Raw genomic sequence first — 16507 nt, forward strand, 5'->3', positions numbered from 1 at the left:
CCTGGAGGAAGCATCGCTAAACTGCCCTGTTCCCACAGACTGGAGCACTGGAGATGAACCCATCATCCAAAATCAGTGCATACAAATCCATGGGCCCCGATGGAATATGCCCAAATGCGTGAGATAGTTGGCAGAAGTGATAGCCAAACCACTCCCTGTGTTGTTGAAAAGTCTCCAGGTGCTCGGTGCAGTCTTGTTCAGCATCTTCTTCAGTTACCTGGATGAAGGCATAGAGCAAGTTTGCTGATGATACAAAGTTTCTGACAGACCAGAAGGCTGTGCTGCTATTCAACCAGGTGTGGACAGACTGGCATGCTGGTCAGAGAGAAACGTGATGAGATTCAACAAGAGGAAGTGCAGAATCTCACATCTGGGAGGAATAACCACACGCATCAACGCGATTAGGGGATGACATTCTGGAGAGGAGCTCCGGAGAACTCTGCAACCTCTGTCCTTGTGGCCAGCAGGTCAGCTACTGGCCTTGAGCCAGCAGTATGCCTTTGTGGCAAAGAAGACCAACAGGATCCAGGGCAGTGGGTCATATTGAAAGGAGAATGGCCAGGTGTGAGAGGTGATCCTTCTCCTCTGCCCAAGTGAGACATTTTCTGGAGGACTGTATCCAGTTCTGGGATCCCCAGTTCAAAAAAGGGATCTTGTGGGAAGAGTCTGGCAAAAAGCAACAAATTAAGGGCCAGGAGCATCACCTGTGCAAAGAAAGGCTGAGAGAGCTGTGTCTGTTCAGCATAGAGAAGAGAAGGCTGAGGTTGGATCTCGTCACTGTTTATGAATATTTAAAGTGCATCAGTCATGTCGATGGGGTGGACTGTTTTCATTGATGAGCAACGATGTAAGAAGTGACAGTGGTGAAAAAGTGGAACATGAGGAAGTTTCATTTAAACAAAAGGATAAAATTATTTGTTGTCATGCTGACAGAACTCTGAAACAGGCTGCCCAGAGAGTCTGTGGATTCTCTCTCTGTGGATTCAGGACATGCTTTAGCATGGGGGATGGACTCAGTAATGACTAAAGGTCACTTAAAATCTCTACAATTGTGTGATACTGTAATTCTGTGACCACAAGTGGAAGAAGAGGAACTGTTTCCCACTTTCCTCTGTGTGCTCCGTCCTTCCAAGACTTAAACCAAGAGCCTGTGAGTCTCCACTTCCCAATGTGCTTGTCAGAACTGACAGTTAAATTCACTTTGCTGCTAGAAATGTTGACACTTGAACAGAGCATTCTTTCAGAGAAATTTCAATGATACCAAAAGAATTTCAAGAAGGACTAGACTGGTGGCAATAATCGTACCATCTGCCTCAATGCCGACAAATACATTCAATGCATTTCAAACCATGCCCAATTCAACTCGAAAAGAATTGTGAAATATTACTTGGTGACTCATTGCATTTCGACAGATACGCATTTAAAGGGAGCGAGATCACTGAAAAATGCGAAGGATACATTTATCGCAACAACAACAACAAAACAGAGAGAGAGGAAGAGAGAAAAACCCAAAGGTTGATGCACAAGGAATTGAAAACGGAAATAAAAGCAGATTGAATCCACACGGTAAGTAGAGAATCACGAGACGCAGTTCCTTCCGCGAGCCACATGATGGCGCTGTGAGCTAAGGAACGCGCGATGCGACGCGAGGCGATGCGATGCGAGGAAGGGAGGGGAACACCTTCCGGTGCCCATGGCAAAGAAGGCAGAGCGAGAGCGAGCGGCGGGGAGGAGGAGGCGCGTCCCGTGAGGAAGGATTGTGTCGGCGAGCGCGGGCGGAGGGTTTGGAGCAGGCGGGTCGGGAGGTGCGCGGCTTGGAGAAGGAGCGGTGCGGCGGCGTAGAGGGCGATGGTCGGCGGTGGAGCGGCGCGGCGGAGCTGGGGGGCCGCGGTGCTGGTGCTGCAGGCGGCCTGGGCGCTGGGCGGCGGTCCGGTGCGCTACTCGGTGCCGGAGGAAGCCGAGGCCGGCACGGTGGTGGGGCGCGTGGCGCAGGACGTGGGCCTGGAGGCGGGTGAGGCGGAGGCGCGGCGTCTGCGGCTGGTGTCGCGGGGCGGGCGGGCGAGCGTGGAGGTGAGCGGGGCGAGCGGGGCGCTGGTGGTGAGCTCGCGGCTGGACCGGGAGGAGCTGTGCGGGAAGAGCGCGCCGTGCGCCCTGCGCCTGGAGGTGCTGCTGGAGCGGCCGCTGCGCGTCTTCCACGTGGAGGTGGAGGTCACCGACATCAACGACAATGCCCCGCGCTTCCCCGCCGCCTCCAAAAACATCAGCATTTCAGAGAACTCCCCTTCTGGTTCTCGCGTTCCTCTGGAGGGCGCGTCGGATGCGGATATCGGATCGAACGCACAAATCTCCTACACACTGAGTCCCTCGGAGCACTTCGCTCTGGATGTGAAATCTAAAGACAAAAACAAAGTTTCCATTGCCCTGGTGTTAACGCATCCTCTGGACCGCGAGTCGCAGTCGGAGCACCGCCTGGTTCTGACGGCGAGTGACGGGGGCAGGCCGGCGCTGACGGGCACGGTGCAGCTGCTGATCTCGGTGCTGGATGCGAACGACAACGCGCCGCAGTTCAACCAGTCGGTGTATAAAGTGCAGCTGCCGGAAGATGCCATTCCTGGAACTGTTTTCCTGCAGCTAACAGCAACGGACAAAGACGAGGGGATTAACGGGGAAATCTACTATGCATTTAGCGAGACAATTCCTGAGAAAATGAAAGAATTGTTTGTAATCGATAGAATTTCAGGGGAAATGAGAACAGCGGGACAACTGGATTTTGAAGATGTTCAGTCGTATGACTTGGAGATCGAGGCTGGCGATAAGGGGATGCCCCCGCTGTCGGGGCACTGCAGCGTATTGTTGGAAGTGCTGGACGTGAACGACAACGCGCCCGAGGTGTGGGTGACGTCGCTGTCGGTGCCGGTGCCCGAGGACGCGGCGCTGGGGACGGTGGTGGCGCTGCTGAGCGTGTCGGACCGGGACTCGGGGCCGAACGGGCGGGTGCGGTGCGCGGTGGTGCCGGCGTCGCCGTTCGGGCTGGTGGCGACGTTCGCGGGCTCGTACTCGCTGGTGCTGCGGGAGGCGCTGGACCGGGAGCGGGTGTCGGAGTACGAGGTGGAGGTGCGGGCGGAGGACGGCGGGGCGCCGCCGCTGCGCGCCAGGCGCGGGCTGCGGGTGCCGGTGTCGGACGTGAACGACAACGCGCCGGCGTTCGCGCAGGCCGTGTACACGGTGCTGGCGCGGGAGAACAACGCGGCGGGCGCGGAGCTGGCGCGGCTGTGGGCGCGGGACCCGGACGAGGCGGGCAACGGGCGCGTGAGCTACTCGGTGTGGGAGGGCGGCGCGGGGATGGGCGCGGGCTTGGGCTCCGGCTCCGGCTCGGGGTGGCGTCCGGCGTCGAGCTACGTGTCGGTGGAGGCGGAGAGCGGGCGTCTGCGGGCGCTGCGTCCGCTGGACTACGAGGAGCTGCAGGTGCTGCAGTTCGAGGTGCGGGCGGTGGACGCGGGGGAGCCGCCGCTGTGCGGCAACGCCACGGTGCAGCTGTTCGTGGTGGACGAGAACGACAACGCGCCGGCGCTGCTGCCGCTGGCGGGCGGCGGGCCGGGGCCCTGGGCTGCGGGCGAGGCGGCGGAGCCGGCGTGGCGGGCGGCGGGCTCGGCGGGCTCGGCGGGTTCGGCGGGCTCGGCGTCGTCGTCGTGGTCGCTGTGGGCGCGGGCGGCGCTGGGTGCTCCGGCGGGGCAGGTGGTGGCGAAGATCCGCGCGGTGGACGCGGACTCGGGCTACAACGCGTGGCTGCGCTACGAGCTGCGGGAGCCGCGGGGCGAGGGCCCGTTCCGCGTGGGGCTGTACAGCGGCGAGGTGAGCACGGCGCGGGCGCTGGAGGAGGCGGACGGCCCGCGGCAGAGGCTGCTGATCGTGGTGCGGGACCACGGGGAGCCGCCGCGCTCGGCCACGGCCACGCTGAGCGTGTCGCTGGTGGAGGGCGCCGAGGCGGCGCTGGCGGCGGCGGGGGCGGGGGCGGTGTCGGCGGGGGCGGGGCCGCGGGCGGCGGCGGGCGCGGAGGGCGGCTCTGCGGCGGCGGCGGCGGCGACGAACGTGTGGCTGGTGGCGGCCATCTGCGCGGTGTCGAGCGTGTTGGTGCTGGCGGCGGTGCTGTACGGGGCCGGGCGCTGTGCGCCGCGGGCGGCCGTGCCGGCGGGGCCCGGGCCGGCGACGCTGGTGTGCGCCAGCGAGGTGGGCAGCTGGTCGTACTCGCAGCGCCAGAGCCGGAGCCTGTGCGTGGCCGCGGCCGCGGACGGCGCGGGCAAGAGCGACCTGATGGTGTTCAGCCCCAACTGCCCGCCGCCGCCCGGCCCCGCGCCGAAGGAGACGCCGCACGAGCCGCCCTCTCTGCTCGACACGGTCAGTGGCAATCCCCCGCCACTCGTCCCTTCTTTCCCTCCTTCCTTCCTGCTTTCCTTCTTTCCTGCTTTTGCCTTTTTCCTCTTTGCTCTCCTTTGCTCTTCTCCATGTCCTTGCTTCTTTTTCTCCATGCCGGAGCTGCCAGTTGTCACTGTTGAGGACGCTGTGTCCTTCAGGCGCGTTCCACCTGGCATGGCCTGGTGTCCGCACTGTCCCCTACAGCTGCTGGGCATGGTGCTGTGCTGCGAACTTCTTGCCCCCCTCCCAGCAGTCTTGGAGAGTTGTTGTGCTGCTGACAGCGTTGTGTTTTTTACTTCATTCAGGAAAGTGTTGAGGGAGGGTGAGCTCTTAATTTTTCTTTTCATGGTGCGTGATTTTTTTGTAATCTCTGACGCTGGTAGTACAATGGTATTGATGTCTTGTTCCTACGCAAGTTGTGGAGCAGTTGTTGTTTGTTCCAGTTCTTGTTGGAGCCATGCTTTTACTTCTAATGTCTTGTGGTTGATCTGCTTATTACGTTTATTTAATATTCATACTTTTGGTGTCATCTACGCAAGAGCTCTTCCGGTGTTGATTTTGGACTTCTTACAGAAGTTATGTATCCGTTATCAGAGCTTCTCCCTTCCAGAGTGAAATCACTGCCATAGGGCTATCACAACATCAATTTTATATGTGATTTGCCTCTGATTGTTCTGCAGAGGCATGCTGGTATGAAGGGTCATTTTGGTGGTGATGTCCACCAGGCTGTATTAGTTGCTTGTAATGATGTTGATATTAGGTCTGGTTTCTTCTTTGTTTCTCATCTACAGCAGATGTTAACAGCAATGAGAATTTGGCATTCTCTCTGCCCATTCTATTTGTCTCGACATTGCTTCACCTTACAGAGTTATTATGTCAGCAGCAAAACCAGCATGTCCTTTTTCTATATGCATTTCATCCATGTCATTACTCTCCAGTTCCATGGATGCCCCCAATCATTTTTGCCGACCACTCTTGTGTTTGCTGTGACAGAGCGATGCAGCCCTGGGGCTGACCACGGTTGTTGCTTCCCTGCTGGTCACCTCTGAGTGTTGACTGTGATATTCCTTGTTTGTGCCTCCTTTTGTTGTTCTGATACAGAACCTGGAATTTTGATTCTTGCTGAGGAGAGTGGGAATTGTGTTGGGTACTTCTGCAACATTCTTCTCTACAGTTATCACTTTAAACCATTCTGATGATAGTATTTTGTTTTGGTTTATTTATTAATGTATTTATTATGGTATTTGTTGTATGTTGCTGTGAAGTGTCGTGGTTCTAGTTTCCTTGCCAGGTGTAGTTCCAGAAGGCCATTCTGGATGCTAGATGTGCAGGAGTCTGTATCTGGGGTACTTGGAGCCCCAGTCATTGGGTTGGGCACGGAGCATTCATTGCTTGATGTTTTCTATCCTGTAATCATATTTGTGCCTGTTTTGACTGCCACTGTCGTGACACGGACTCTGCAAATGCTGTTGGTTGACGCTGTTCCGCACTTCCAGCTGAGACTGCTAAAGGAGTGCAAGTCTGGAAAGGGTGGTCTTGTGGTGACAGCCCAGCAGGCATTGTTCTCTGATGGTTCTGGCTATCAGTACTTGTTTCTTGTCAGAAACTCTCTCCTCCTCTTCTTTGGTTGTGCTGTCGAGGAGATGTGATGCAAGGTGCCACTTGTGACTTGAGAATTTTCTATCTATAAACCTGTGTTCCTGGTCAGGAACTGGCAGGATCTACACTGGCTTCTTTTGATGTTCCTTCAGTGTTAGCATCAGCAGTTGTGCCTTTACAAAGAGTGTTGGATGCTTCTCTTCAAAAACAGAAACAGAAGGAGAGAAAAGAACCCAGGAAATACATGTGTTCAGTTTGAATCATAACAACACCTTTTTTATTAACTTTAGAAATACATTTCATTACATCCATGTAAGATTTCCTTATCATTTTGTGGAATCATCATAAAGAATGAATCACTGTCATCAGAGCGTCTTCCAAACACTGTGTATGTTACACTGTTCTCCTGGTTTTGTCAGGTTTGGTGCTGTCACTGATGGGAAAGGTCTGCAAAAGCCAAATGAGGGGTGGGAAAGACAAGTGTTGGCATTTGGTGGAGGTGAAAGTGGAAGTGGTACTGAGTGGGGTCTGTCTGTTTCCTCCTGTGAAGGGTTGGGGGAAATCCTTCTTCTTGAGGAAAAGGAAGTAATTGGGGAGACCGAGGGACATGCCATAAGACATGAATGAGAGATGTCTGCTCGTCTTCTGTATTTGTGTTCGGGGTGGGGAATGGAAATTACCATGAGGCTGTAAGAAAGGGGAGCTGGAGGCCTTGATATAGTGCATGATCTTGAGAGAATATATGCTGTGGAAATGGCTAATATGTCTTTCGATGTTCTGTATTTATCTCCTGTACTAATCATGAATCCTTCTCACTCCTCTGGGAATTATTGAACCTACCTCAACACTTCTGCTGTTCCTGCGAAATGAAGTGGGAATAGCACTAGTGAGTGGTGGCATGGGCATTTGCCCTTGAATGCGAAGTCAAGTTTGAGGTAGGTGAGGGTGTTGGTGGCCTCAGCCTTTCAAGGTCTGATTATCTCCAAAGAGGGCAGTTCAATACCCTCCCTGTCCTGTTGTTCCATAGTGTGCCAGCTGCTGTGGGGAGTTTTGGTTTTCCATATGCACTTGGTTTTCCTTCCTGGAATTATTGTGCATTATAGGCCTGTTTTCAAAGTGATGTGTAATCTCAACTTCCACTGCTGCTTTTCTGAGCTGTTCAAGTAGAAGCTGTAGTGAAGTTTGATCATCCCATTGGCCTTCTCTGGAGGTGATGCTTTTCTTCCTTCTCTTGCTGTTCCCTGCTCCCCACATCCCTGCTGTCTGCTAACTGTGCTGGTGTCCACCAAGTGTTTCTGCTCAGAAGCTGTGGCGTTCTTTCCATTGATCCTTCTCAGAAAGGGACGTAAAATGAATTGACCAATGGCAGCTGTTGGTTTGTTTGTTTGTTTTTGCACAACCTTTGAGCAAATACAGATTTTTTTTTTTCCGTTTCTTTAGTACCACCAAGTTGTTTGTACAGAAGACACAGCGCGCATCATGTTGTATTTTCTTCTTCCATTTATGATAATAATGTGCTTTGAAATACAAAGTTGTTGAACACTACCATGTGGAAGATGCACAAATGAGAGAAGTGTTTTTCTGTATTGGACAAGGGATTGAGATGACAGCAGAGGATCTGGCCATGTCAGTTCCATGTATCCCATGGTAGCTAATCCTTCTTGTCTCCTGTGAGTGCTGATTAAAATGGTGCAGTTTTTCTCTATGCCTTATGATGAGCTTTTGGTACCACCTGGGCTGACGGTTTCTCCCATCAGAGGTGTTCCCTTCCTCTGGTAGCTGCGTGGTGCAAGAAGTGTGCTGGTAATGGGATGTGAGATGCAGAGTGCTGATTATTTTCTGATGATCATTTTTCCTCCCATACATGGAAAGCATATATGATGTGGGAGAGTAGCACCCCAATTTCCCCTCCTTGTGTCATGGTGGGAACCTTCAGGAGATGCAACAGCTGTGGATATTTCTGTGATGGTGCTCCTGCTCAGGCACTATTTCTGAAGACACAAGGAGAGGTGGATGTAATCCTTAAGGGCTCAGAGAACAACGTGTGCTGTCTACGACCAGAGTGGTCCCAGTTCAAAAGAGGGAATATCTAATGACTGTGGTGTAGAGACTGGTAGCATTTCCACCTGAGATCGTTGAGATGGGTCAAAGAACTCAATGTTTCTGAGGAGCCTGGCTGACATTGTGTAGCTCTGCTCCAGCTCCGCTGTTATTGGTGTTGTTGAGGGAAAGTGAAGATCTGCTCAGCCCTGGATCACGCTGAGTGTGGGACTTAGAGTTGGATCCAGTTGGTAGAGTGGATCAAATTTCACATTTGTGATCCTGTGAGCAGCTCTGAGTAGGGTCTGGGCATTCATTCTTGATTTCCTTAGCAGGGAAGAGGGACTCAGAGAGATTTAGAAGAAGATGGATTATGTCACTGGACAATAGTTGGAAAATGCTGACTGAGCTGGAGAAGGTGTTTGCAAGGTTAGGGGTTATCAGTAGAAAACCTTTACAGATGGCCAACCACACACAGCTGCTGACCTGGATCCTATGATAACCTCCAGGAATTCAGCTGTAGGATGTCACTGTGAGAAGTGATGTGAAATTGATGTGGCCACAAAAATGCTTTGCCGTATGGGTCTGAAGTGTCCATCTGCTGTCTTTGCTTGGTATCCCCTTGCCTTGTGAATATCTGATTATCTGGGAACAGTACAGAGTATATACCATCTCTGATGGGAAATTGAGAAGTCTTCAACAGTGTGATCATTGACAGCAAGGTCATCTGTGACATGTGATGATGTTCCACAGTTCCCTATGCAGTTAAGTTTTGTATACCTTCACTCCCTGTTGTATTTGTGTCATTCCTGCTAGTGAAGTCATTTGCCATATCCACTTTTATTCCCACGTGTGTGAATACGGAATGTTGTTGCTCAAGCAAGGAGCTTTTCCCCATACTGGTTGTTCTGGATGACTTCATCAAACCTGCCCATGATCTTCCCTCTGCTGCTCTTCTTTCCTGGGAGTGGAAGAAGTGCTGTCTGTATTCAAGATATTGCAAATCTTGTTCTTCAATGATGTGCACTGGGATCTTATATTATTCTTCTCTCCAGTTATGAAAGCATCCTAATCCATTGGTTTGGAAATATATTTGTTGGCAGTGGATGAGATGCAGTGTGTTGAGTTCTGGCTGCTGTCAGATTTCAGATCTTTAGGCAGTTGCCCATGAGTGCGGGGTCTGACTTTTCCATTCTAGTGAGCTCAGGTAATCACTGAGTGAAAGTTATCAGTTCTCAGGTCTCCCTCTTACTTTCCTACTGACAGATGTGTGCCAGAGAGCACTATATCCAGTGATAGTCTGTTATTTGTTCTAAAGAAGTATCTACAAAGACTACAGGTAAGTCATTTGTGTTAAAAGATAATAAGAGTGATAGATAGCTGCATTTTTTTTTCTTTTTTGCTGTTCAGTTGTGGTCTCTTTTCATTGGATGGACTAAATATTGCCAGGGCATTACCTGTAGGTTTGGAGTCTTCCTGTAATCTTGTGTATGCAAATGCAGGTAAGATACAAGGATGCAGGAGGAAGAAGAGTTCATCTTTGTGTTATGACTTTACACCAGGTAAGCAGATGGCGGAAACCAAACTGATCAATGACTTCTTATGCATCTGGACTGAAGACATTGCTGTCCTCAGGAGGTCTTGTTTTCTTCAGCAGTGGGTTTCCACATGGACCAGCGATCGATTAGAGCAGGAAGGAAAGAGATCAGGAGGCACAAGATGGTTCAGTGCTGAAGAACCATGATGTACATTATGAGAAAGATGTGAGTTGCTCCCACCCTTACGCTGGCAGATGCCGTTGTATGGGGCAGGTGGTGTTGAATACAAAGGGAGTCAGAGAAGACCTGATATACAGGCAGGTGGCAGATTTTGTCCTGCATGTTTAGCCACTCAGCCAACTTTTTTGATTCGAGGAAGAGGAGAATGATTCCAGTATCCAGCCCTGACGATGTGTCTGCTGCAGGTATTGGTCACAGATGGTGAACACAGATACCCATCAAAGAAGAAAATCTCCTATTTCCTTTCTCATCTGAATCATCTTGCTAATATGGAGACTCCTGTGCACATCCTCCCACAGCTCCCACCTGCAGAGAAGTGCAGGCTGACAGGAATACCAGCAGGTAGCTCTCACTTGCATCCCCGTTTCCTCTCAGAAACCTCTCTGCCTTCAATCATCATACGACTGACACACAGCAACTGGAGCTACCACTACCCGAGTGTTGGCTCGAAGCAACGTTTAAATTTACTTTGCTGTAAGAAATATACAGAAGGCAGGTGATCAGAGCATGTTTCCGGAAGCACTTGTGTTAAACGATAAGGTTTCCGACAGAGGTCATAGTAGAAACTGTCCCACTAACCAACCTATGGGTACAGAACATTTCACAGCACGGTCATTTCAAGTGGAAGACAACAGGAAGAGATTAATCGGTGTCTCACTGCAACTAAATAGCTATGAACGACTACTAAACGAGTACAGTGAAAACTGCTGAGAGAAAAAACGTGTAAAAAAAAAAACAAAAACCCTACATCTCAAAGAGAACTGAAGCATAAGAAATGGAGAATTGCAAAGACGAATCGAATCCGGCACGATCTGCAGGAACACAAGAGCAGTTCCGTCCGCGAGCCACATGATGGCGCTGTGAGCTAAGGAACGCGCGATGCGATGCGAGGCGATGCGATGCGATGCGAGGAAGGGAGGGGAACACCTTCCGGTGCCCATGGCAAAGAAGGCAGAGCGAGAGCGAGCGGCGGGGAGGAGGAGGCGCGTCCCGTGAGGAAGGATTGTGTCGGCGAGCGCGGGCGGAGGGTTTGGAGCAGGCGGGTCGGGAGGTGCGCGGCGCGGAGAAGGAGCGGTGCGGCGGCGTAGAGGGCGATGGTCGGCGGTGGAGCGGCGCGGCGGAGCTGGGGGGCCGCGGTGCTGGTGCTGCAGGCGGCCTGGGCGCTGGGCGGCGGTCCGGTGCGCTACTCGGTGCCGGAGGAAGCCGAGGCCGGCACGGTGGTGGGGCGCGTGGCGCAGGACGTGGGCCTGGAGGCGGGCGAGGCGGAGGCGCGGCGTCTGCGGCTGGTGTCGCGGGGCGGGCGGGCGAGCGTGGAGGTGAGCGGGGCGAGCGGGGCGCTGGTGGTGAGCTCGCGGCTGGACCGGGAGGAGCTGTGCGGGAAGAGCGCGCCGTGCGCCCTGCGCCTGGAGGTGCTGCTGGAGCGGCCGCTGCGCGTCTTCCACGTGGAGGTGGAGGTCACCGACATCAACGACAATGCCCCGCGCTTCCCCGCCGCCTCCAAAAACATCAGCATCGCGGAATCTTCACTGCCCGGGTCGCGTTTGCCTCTGGAGGGCGCGTCGGATGCGGATATCGGATCGAACGCACAAATCTCCTACACACTGAGCCCCTCGGAGCACTTCACTGTTGATATTCCGAAATTGGAGGAGGATGGTGAGCCCCTGTTCCTGGTGCTCTCAAAATCTCTGGACCGCGAGTCGCAGTCGGAGCACCGCTTGGTGCTGACGGCGAGTGACGGGGGCAGGCCGGCGCTGACGGGCACGGTGCAGCTGCTGATCTCGGTGCTGGATGCGAACGACAACGCGCCGCAGTTCAACCAGTCGGTGTATAAAGTGCAGATCCCAGAGAATACGGAACGTGGCACTTTCGTGGTAAGGGTGAACGCTACAGATTTGGATGAGGGAACGAACTGTAAAATTTCATATTCTCTTACGAACTTCTTTCCTCCTCATGCGAAACACGTTTTCGAAATAGAGAAAAACAGTGGCGAGATCCACCTAACAGGTTCCTTAGATTTTGAAGATGCTGCTGTATATCGCATGCAAATAGACGCGCAGGATAAGGGAAATCCGCCGCTGAGCGGCCACTGCAAGGTGGTGGTGGAGGTGTTGGACGTGAACGACAACGCGCCCGAGGTGTGGGTGACGTCGCTGTCGGTGCCGGTGCCCGAGGACGCGGCGCTGGGGACGGTGGTGGCGCTGCTGAGCGTGTCGGACCGGGACTCGGGGCCGAACGGGCGGGTGCGGTGCGCGGTGGTGCCGGCGTCGCCGTTCGGGCTGGTGGCGACGTTCGCGGGCTCGTACTCGCTGGTGCTGCGGGAGGCGCTGGACCGGGAGCGGGTGTCGGAGTACGAGGTGGAGGTGCGGGCGGAGGACGGCGGGGCGCCGCCGCTGCGCGCCAGGCGCGGGCTGCGGGTGCCGGTGTCGGACGTGAACGACAACGCGCCGGCGTTCGCGCAGGCCGTGTACACGGTGCTGGCGCGGGAGAACAACGCGGCGGGCGCGGAGCTGGCGCGGCTGTGGGCGCGGGACCCGGACGAGGCGGGCAACGGGCGCGTGAGCTACTCGGTGTGGGAGGGCGGCGCGGGGATGGGCGCGGGCTCGGGCTCGGGCGCGGGCTCGGGGTGGCGTCCGGCGTCGAGCTACGTGTCGGTGGAGGCGGAGAGCGGGCGTCTGCGGGCGCTGCGTCCGCTGGACTACGAGGAGCTGCAGGTGCTGCAGTTCGAGGTGCGGGCGGTGGACGCGGGGGAGCCGCCGCTGTGCGGCAACGCCACGGTGCAGCTGTTCGTGGTGGACGAGAACGACAACGCGCCGGCGCTGCTGCCGCTGGCGGGCGGCGGGCCGGGGCCCTGGGCTGCGGGCGAGGCGGCGGAGCCGGCGTGGCGGGCGGCGGGCTCGGCGGGCTCGGCGGGTTCGGCGGGCTCGGCGTCGTCGTCGTGGTCGCTGTGGGCGCGGGCGGCGCTGGGTGCTCCGGCGGGGCAGGTGGTGGCGAAGATCCGCGCGGTGGACGCGGACTCGGGCTACAACGCGTGGCTGCGCTACGAGCTGCGGGAGCCGCGGGGCGAGGGCCCGTTCCGCGTGGGGCTGTACAGCGGCGAGGTGAGCACGGCGCGGGCGCTGGAGGAGGCGGACGGCCCGCGGCAGAGGCTGCTGATCGTGGTGCGGGACCACGGGGAGCCGCCGCGCTCGGCCACGGCCACGCTGAGCGTGTCGCTGGTGGAGGGCGCCGAGGCGGCGCTGGCGGCGGCGGGGGCGGGGGCGGTGTCGGCGGGGGCGGGGCCGCGGGCGGCGGCGGGCGCGGAGGGCGGCTCTGCGGCGGCGGCGGCGGCGACGAACGTGTGGCTGGTGGCGGCCATCTGCGCGGTGTCGAGCGTGTTGGTGCTGGCGGCGGTGCTGTACGGGGCCGGGCGCTGTGCGCCGCGGGCGGCCGTGCCGGCGGGGCCCGGGCCGGCGACGCTGGTGTGCGCCAGCGAGGTGGGCAGCTGGTCGTACTCGCAGCGCCAGAGCCGGAGCCTGTGCGTGGCCGCGGCCGCGGACGGCGCGGGCAAGAGCGACCTGATGGTGTTCAGCCCCAACTGCCCGCCGCCGCCCGGCCCCGCGCCGAAGGAGACGCCGCACGAGCCGCCCTCTCTGCTCGACACGGTCAGTGGCAATCCCCCGCCACTCGTCCCTTCTTTCCCTCCTTCCTTCCTGCTTTCCTTCTTTCCTGCTTTTGCCTTTTTCCTCTTTGCTCTCCTTTGCTCTTCTCCATGTCCTTGCTTCTTTTTCTCCATGCCGGAGCTGCCAGTTGTCACTGTTGAGGATGCTGTGTCCTTCAGGCGCGTTCCACCTGGCATGGCCTGGTGTCCGCACTGTCCCCTACAGCTGCTGGGCATGGTGCTGTGCTGCGAACTTCTTGCCCCCCTCCCAGCAGTCTTGGAGAGTTGTTGTGCTGCTGACAGCGTTGTGTTTTTTACTTCATTCAGGAAAGTGTTGAGGGAGGGTGAGCTCTTAATTTTTCTTTTCATGGTGCGTGATTTTTTTGTAATCTCTGACGCTGGTAGTACAATGGTATTGATGTCTTGTTCCTACGCAAGTTGTGGAGCAGTTGTTGTTTGTTCCAGTTCTTGTTGGAGCCATGCTTTTACTTCTAATGTCTTGTGGTTGATCTGCTTATTACGTTTATTTAATATTCATACTTTTGGTGTCATCTACGCAAGAGCTCTTCCGGTGTTGATTTTGGACTTCTTACAGAAGTTATGTATCCGTTATCAGAGCTTCTCCCTTCCAGAGTGAAATCACTGCCATAGGGCTATCACAACATCAATTTTATATGTGATTTGCCTCTGATTGTTCTGCAGAGGCATGCTGGTATGAAGGGTCATTTTGGTGGTGATGTCCACCAGGCTGTATTAGTTGCTTGTAATGATGTTGATATTAGGTCTGGTTTCTTCTTTGTTTCTCATCTACAGCAGATGTTAACAGCAATGAGAATTTGGCATTCTCTCTGCCCATTCTATTTGTCTCGACATTGCTTCACCTTACAGAGTTATTATGTCAGCAGCAAAACCAGCATGTCCTTTTTCTATATGCATTTCATCCATGTCATTACTCTCCAGTTCCATGGATGCCCCCAATCATTTTTGCCGACCACTCTTGTGTTTGCTGTGACAGAGCGATGCAGCCCTGGGGCTGACCACGGTTGTTGCTTCCCTGCTGGTCACCTCTGAGTGTTGACTGTGATATTCCTTGTTTGTGCCTCCTTTTGTTGTTCTGATACAGAACCTGGAATTTTGATTCTTGCTGAGGAGAGTGGGAATTGTGTTGGGTACTTCTGCAACATTCTTCTCTACAGTTATCACTTTAAACCATTCTGATGATAGTATTTTGTTTTGGTTTATTTATTAATGTATTTATTATGGTATTTGTTGTATGTTGCTGTGAAGTGTCGTGGTTCTAGTTTCCTTGCCAGGTGTAGTTCCAGAAGGCCATTCTGGATGCTAGATGTGCAGGAGTCTGTATCTGGGGTACTTGGAGCCCCAGTCATTGGGTTGGGCACGGAGCATTCATTGCTTGATGTTTTCTATCCTGTAATCATATTTGTGCCTGTTTTGACTGCCACTGTCGTGACACGGACTCTGCAAATGCTGTTGGTTGACGCTGTTCCGCACTTCCAGCTGAGACTGCTAAAGGAGTGCAAGTCTGGAAAGGGTGGTCTTGTGGTGACAGCCCAGCAGGCATTGTTCTCTGATGGTTCTGGCTATCAGTACTTGTTTCTTGTCAGAAACTCTCTCCTCCTCTTCTTTGGTTGTGCTGTCGAGGAGATGTGATGCAAGGTGCCACTTGTGACTTGAGAATTTTCTATCTATAAACCTGTGTTCCTGGTCAGGAACTGGCAGGATCTACACTGGCTTCTTTTGATGTTCCTTCAGTGTTAGCATCAGCAGTTGTGCCTTTACAAAGAGTGTTGGATGCTTCTCTTCAAAAACAGAAACAGAAGGAGAGAAAAGAACCCAGGAAATACATGTGTTCAGTTTGAATCATAACAACACCTTTTTTATTAACTTTAGAAATACATTTCATTACATCCATGTAAGATTTCCTTATCATTTTGTGGAATCATCATAAAGAATGAATCACTGTCATCAGAGCGTCTTCCAAACACTGTGTATGTTACACTGTTCTCCTGGTTTTGTCAGGTTTGGTGCTGTCACTGATGGGAAAGGTCTGCAAAAGCCAAATGAGGGGTGGGAAAGACAAGTGTTGGCATTTGGTGGAGGTGAAAGTGGAAGTGGTACTGAGTGGGGTCTGTCTGTTTCCTCCTGTGAAGGGTTGGGGGAAATCCTTCTTCTTGAGGAAAAGGAAGTAATTGGGGAGACCGAGGGACATGCCATAAGACATGAATGAGAGATGTCTGCTCGTCTTCTGTATTTGTGTTCGGGGTGGGGAATGGAAATTACCATGAGGCTGTAAGAAAGGGGAGCTGGAGGCCTTGATATAGTGCATGATCTTGAGAGAATATATGCTGTGGAAATGGCTAATATGTCTTTCGATGTTCTGTATTTATCTCCTGTACTAATCATGAATCCTTCTCACTCCTCTGGGAATTATTGAACCTACCTCAACACTTCTGCTGTTCCTGCGAAATGAAGTGGGAATAGCACTAGTGAGTGGTGGCATGGGCATTTGCCCTTGAATGCGAAGTCAAGTTTGAGGTAGGTGAGGGTGTTGGTGGCCTCAGCCTTTCAAGGTCTGATTATCTCCAAAGAGGGCAGTTCAATACCCTCCCTGTCCTGTTGTTCCATAGTGTGCCAGCTGCTGTGGGGAGTTTTGGTTTTCCATATGCACTTGGTTTTCCTTCCTGGAATTATTCTGCATTATAGGCCTGTTTTCAAAGTGATGTGTAATCTCAACTTCCACTGCTGCTTTTCTGAGCTGTTCAAGTAGAAGCTGTAGTGAAGTTTGATCATCCCATTGGCCTTCTCTGGAGGTGATGCTTTTCTTCCTTCTCTTGCTGTTCCCTGCTCCCCACATCCCTGCTGTCTACTAACTGTGCTGGTGTCCACCAAGTGTTTCTGCTCAGAAGCTGTGGCGTTCTTTCCATTGATCCTTCTCAGAAAGGGACGTAAAATGAATTGACCAATGGCAGCTGTTGGTTTGTTTGTTTGTTTTTGCACAACCTTTGAGCAAATACAGATT

General features: G+C 53.8%; 1 protein-coding gene and 1 pseudogene across 2 annotated transcripts in view; both read left to right on the plus strand.

The window, feature by feature from the left end:
* The first annotated feature begins 1848 nt into the window (after positions 1-1848).
* Positions 1849-5469, plus strand: LOC306951687 (protocadherin alpha-5 pseudogene; annotated as a pseudogene). Its single transcript has 2 exons — positions 1849-4419; positions 5407-5469. The product of its transcript is annotated as a protocadherin alpha-5 pseudogene (transcript).
* A 5455-nt stretch (positions 5470-10924) lies between these two features.
* Positions 10925-16507, plus strand: part of LOC306951833 (protocadherin alpha-5-like) — a gene marked incomplete at both ends in the record, with an annotated part of 90386 nt that continues 84803 nt past the window's right edge. Inside the window, one exon of the mRNA XM_079542399.1 lies at positions 10925-13471. Coding sequence (XP_079398525.1) covers positions 10925-13471 — 2547 coding nt within the window. The remainder of the gene's footprint in view (positions 13472-16507) is intronic.

Source organism: Tetrao urogallus (assembly GCF_951394365.1).
Source record: "Tetrao urogallus genome assembly, chromosome: 14".
Lineage (NCBI taxonomy): Eukaryota > Metazoa > Chordata > Aves > Galliformes > Phasianidae > Tetrao > Tetrao urogallus.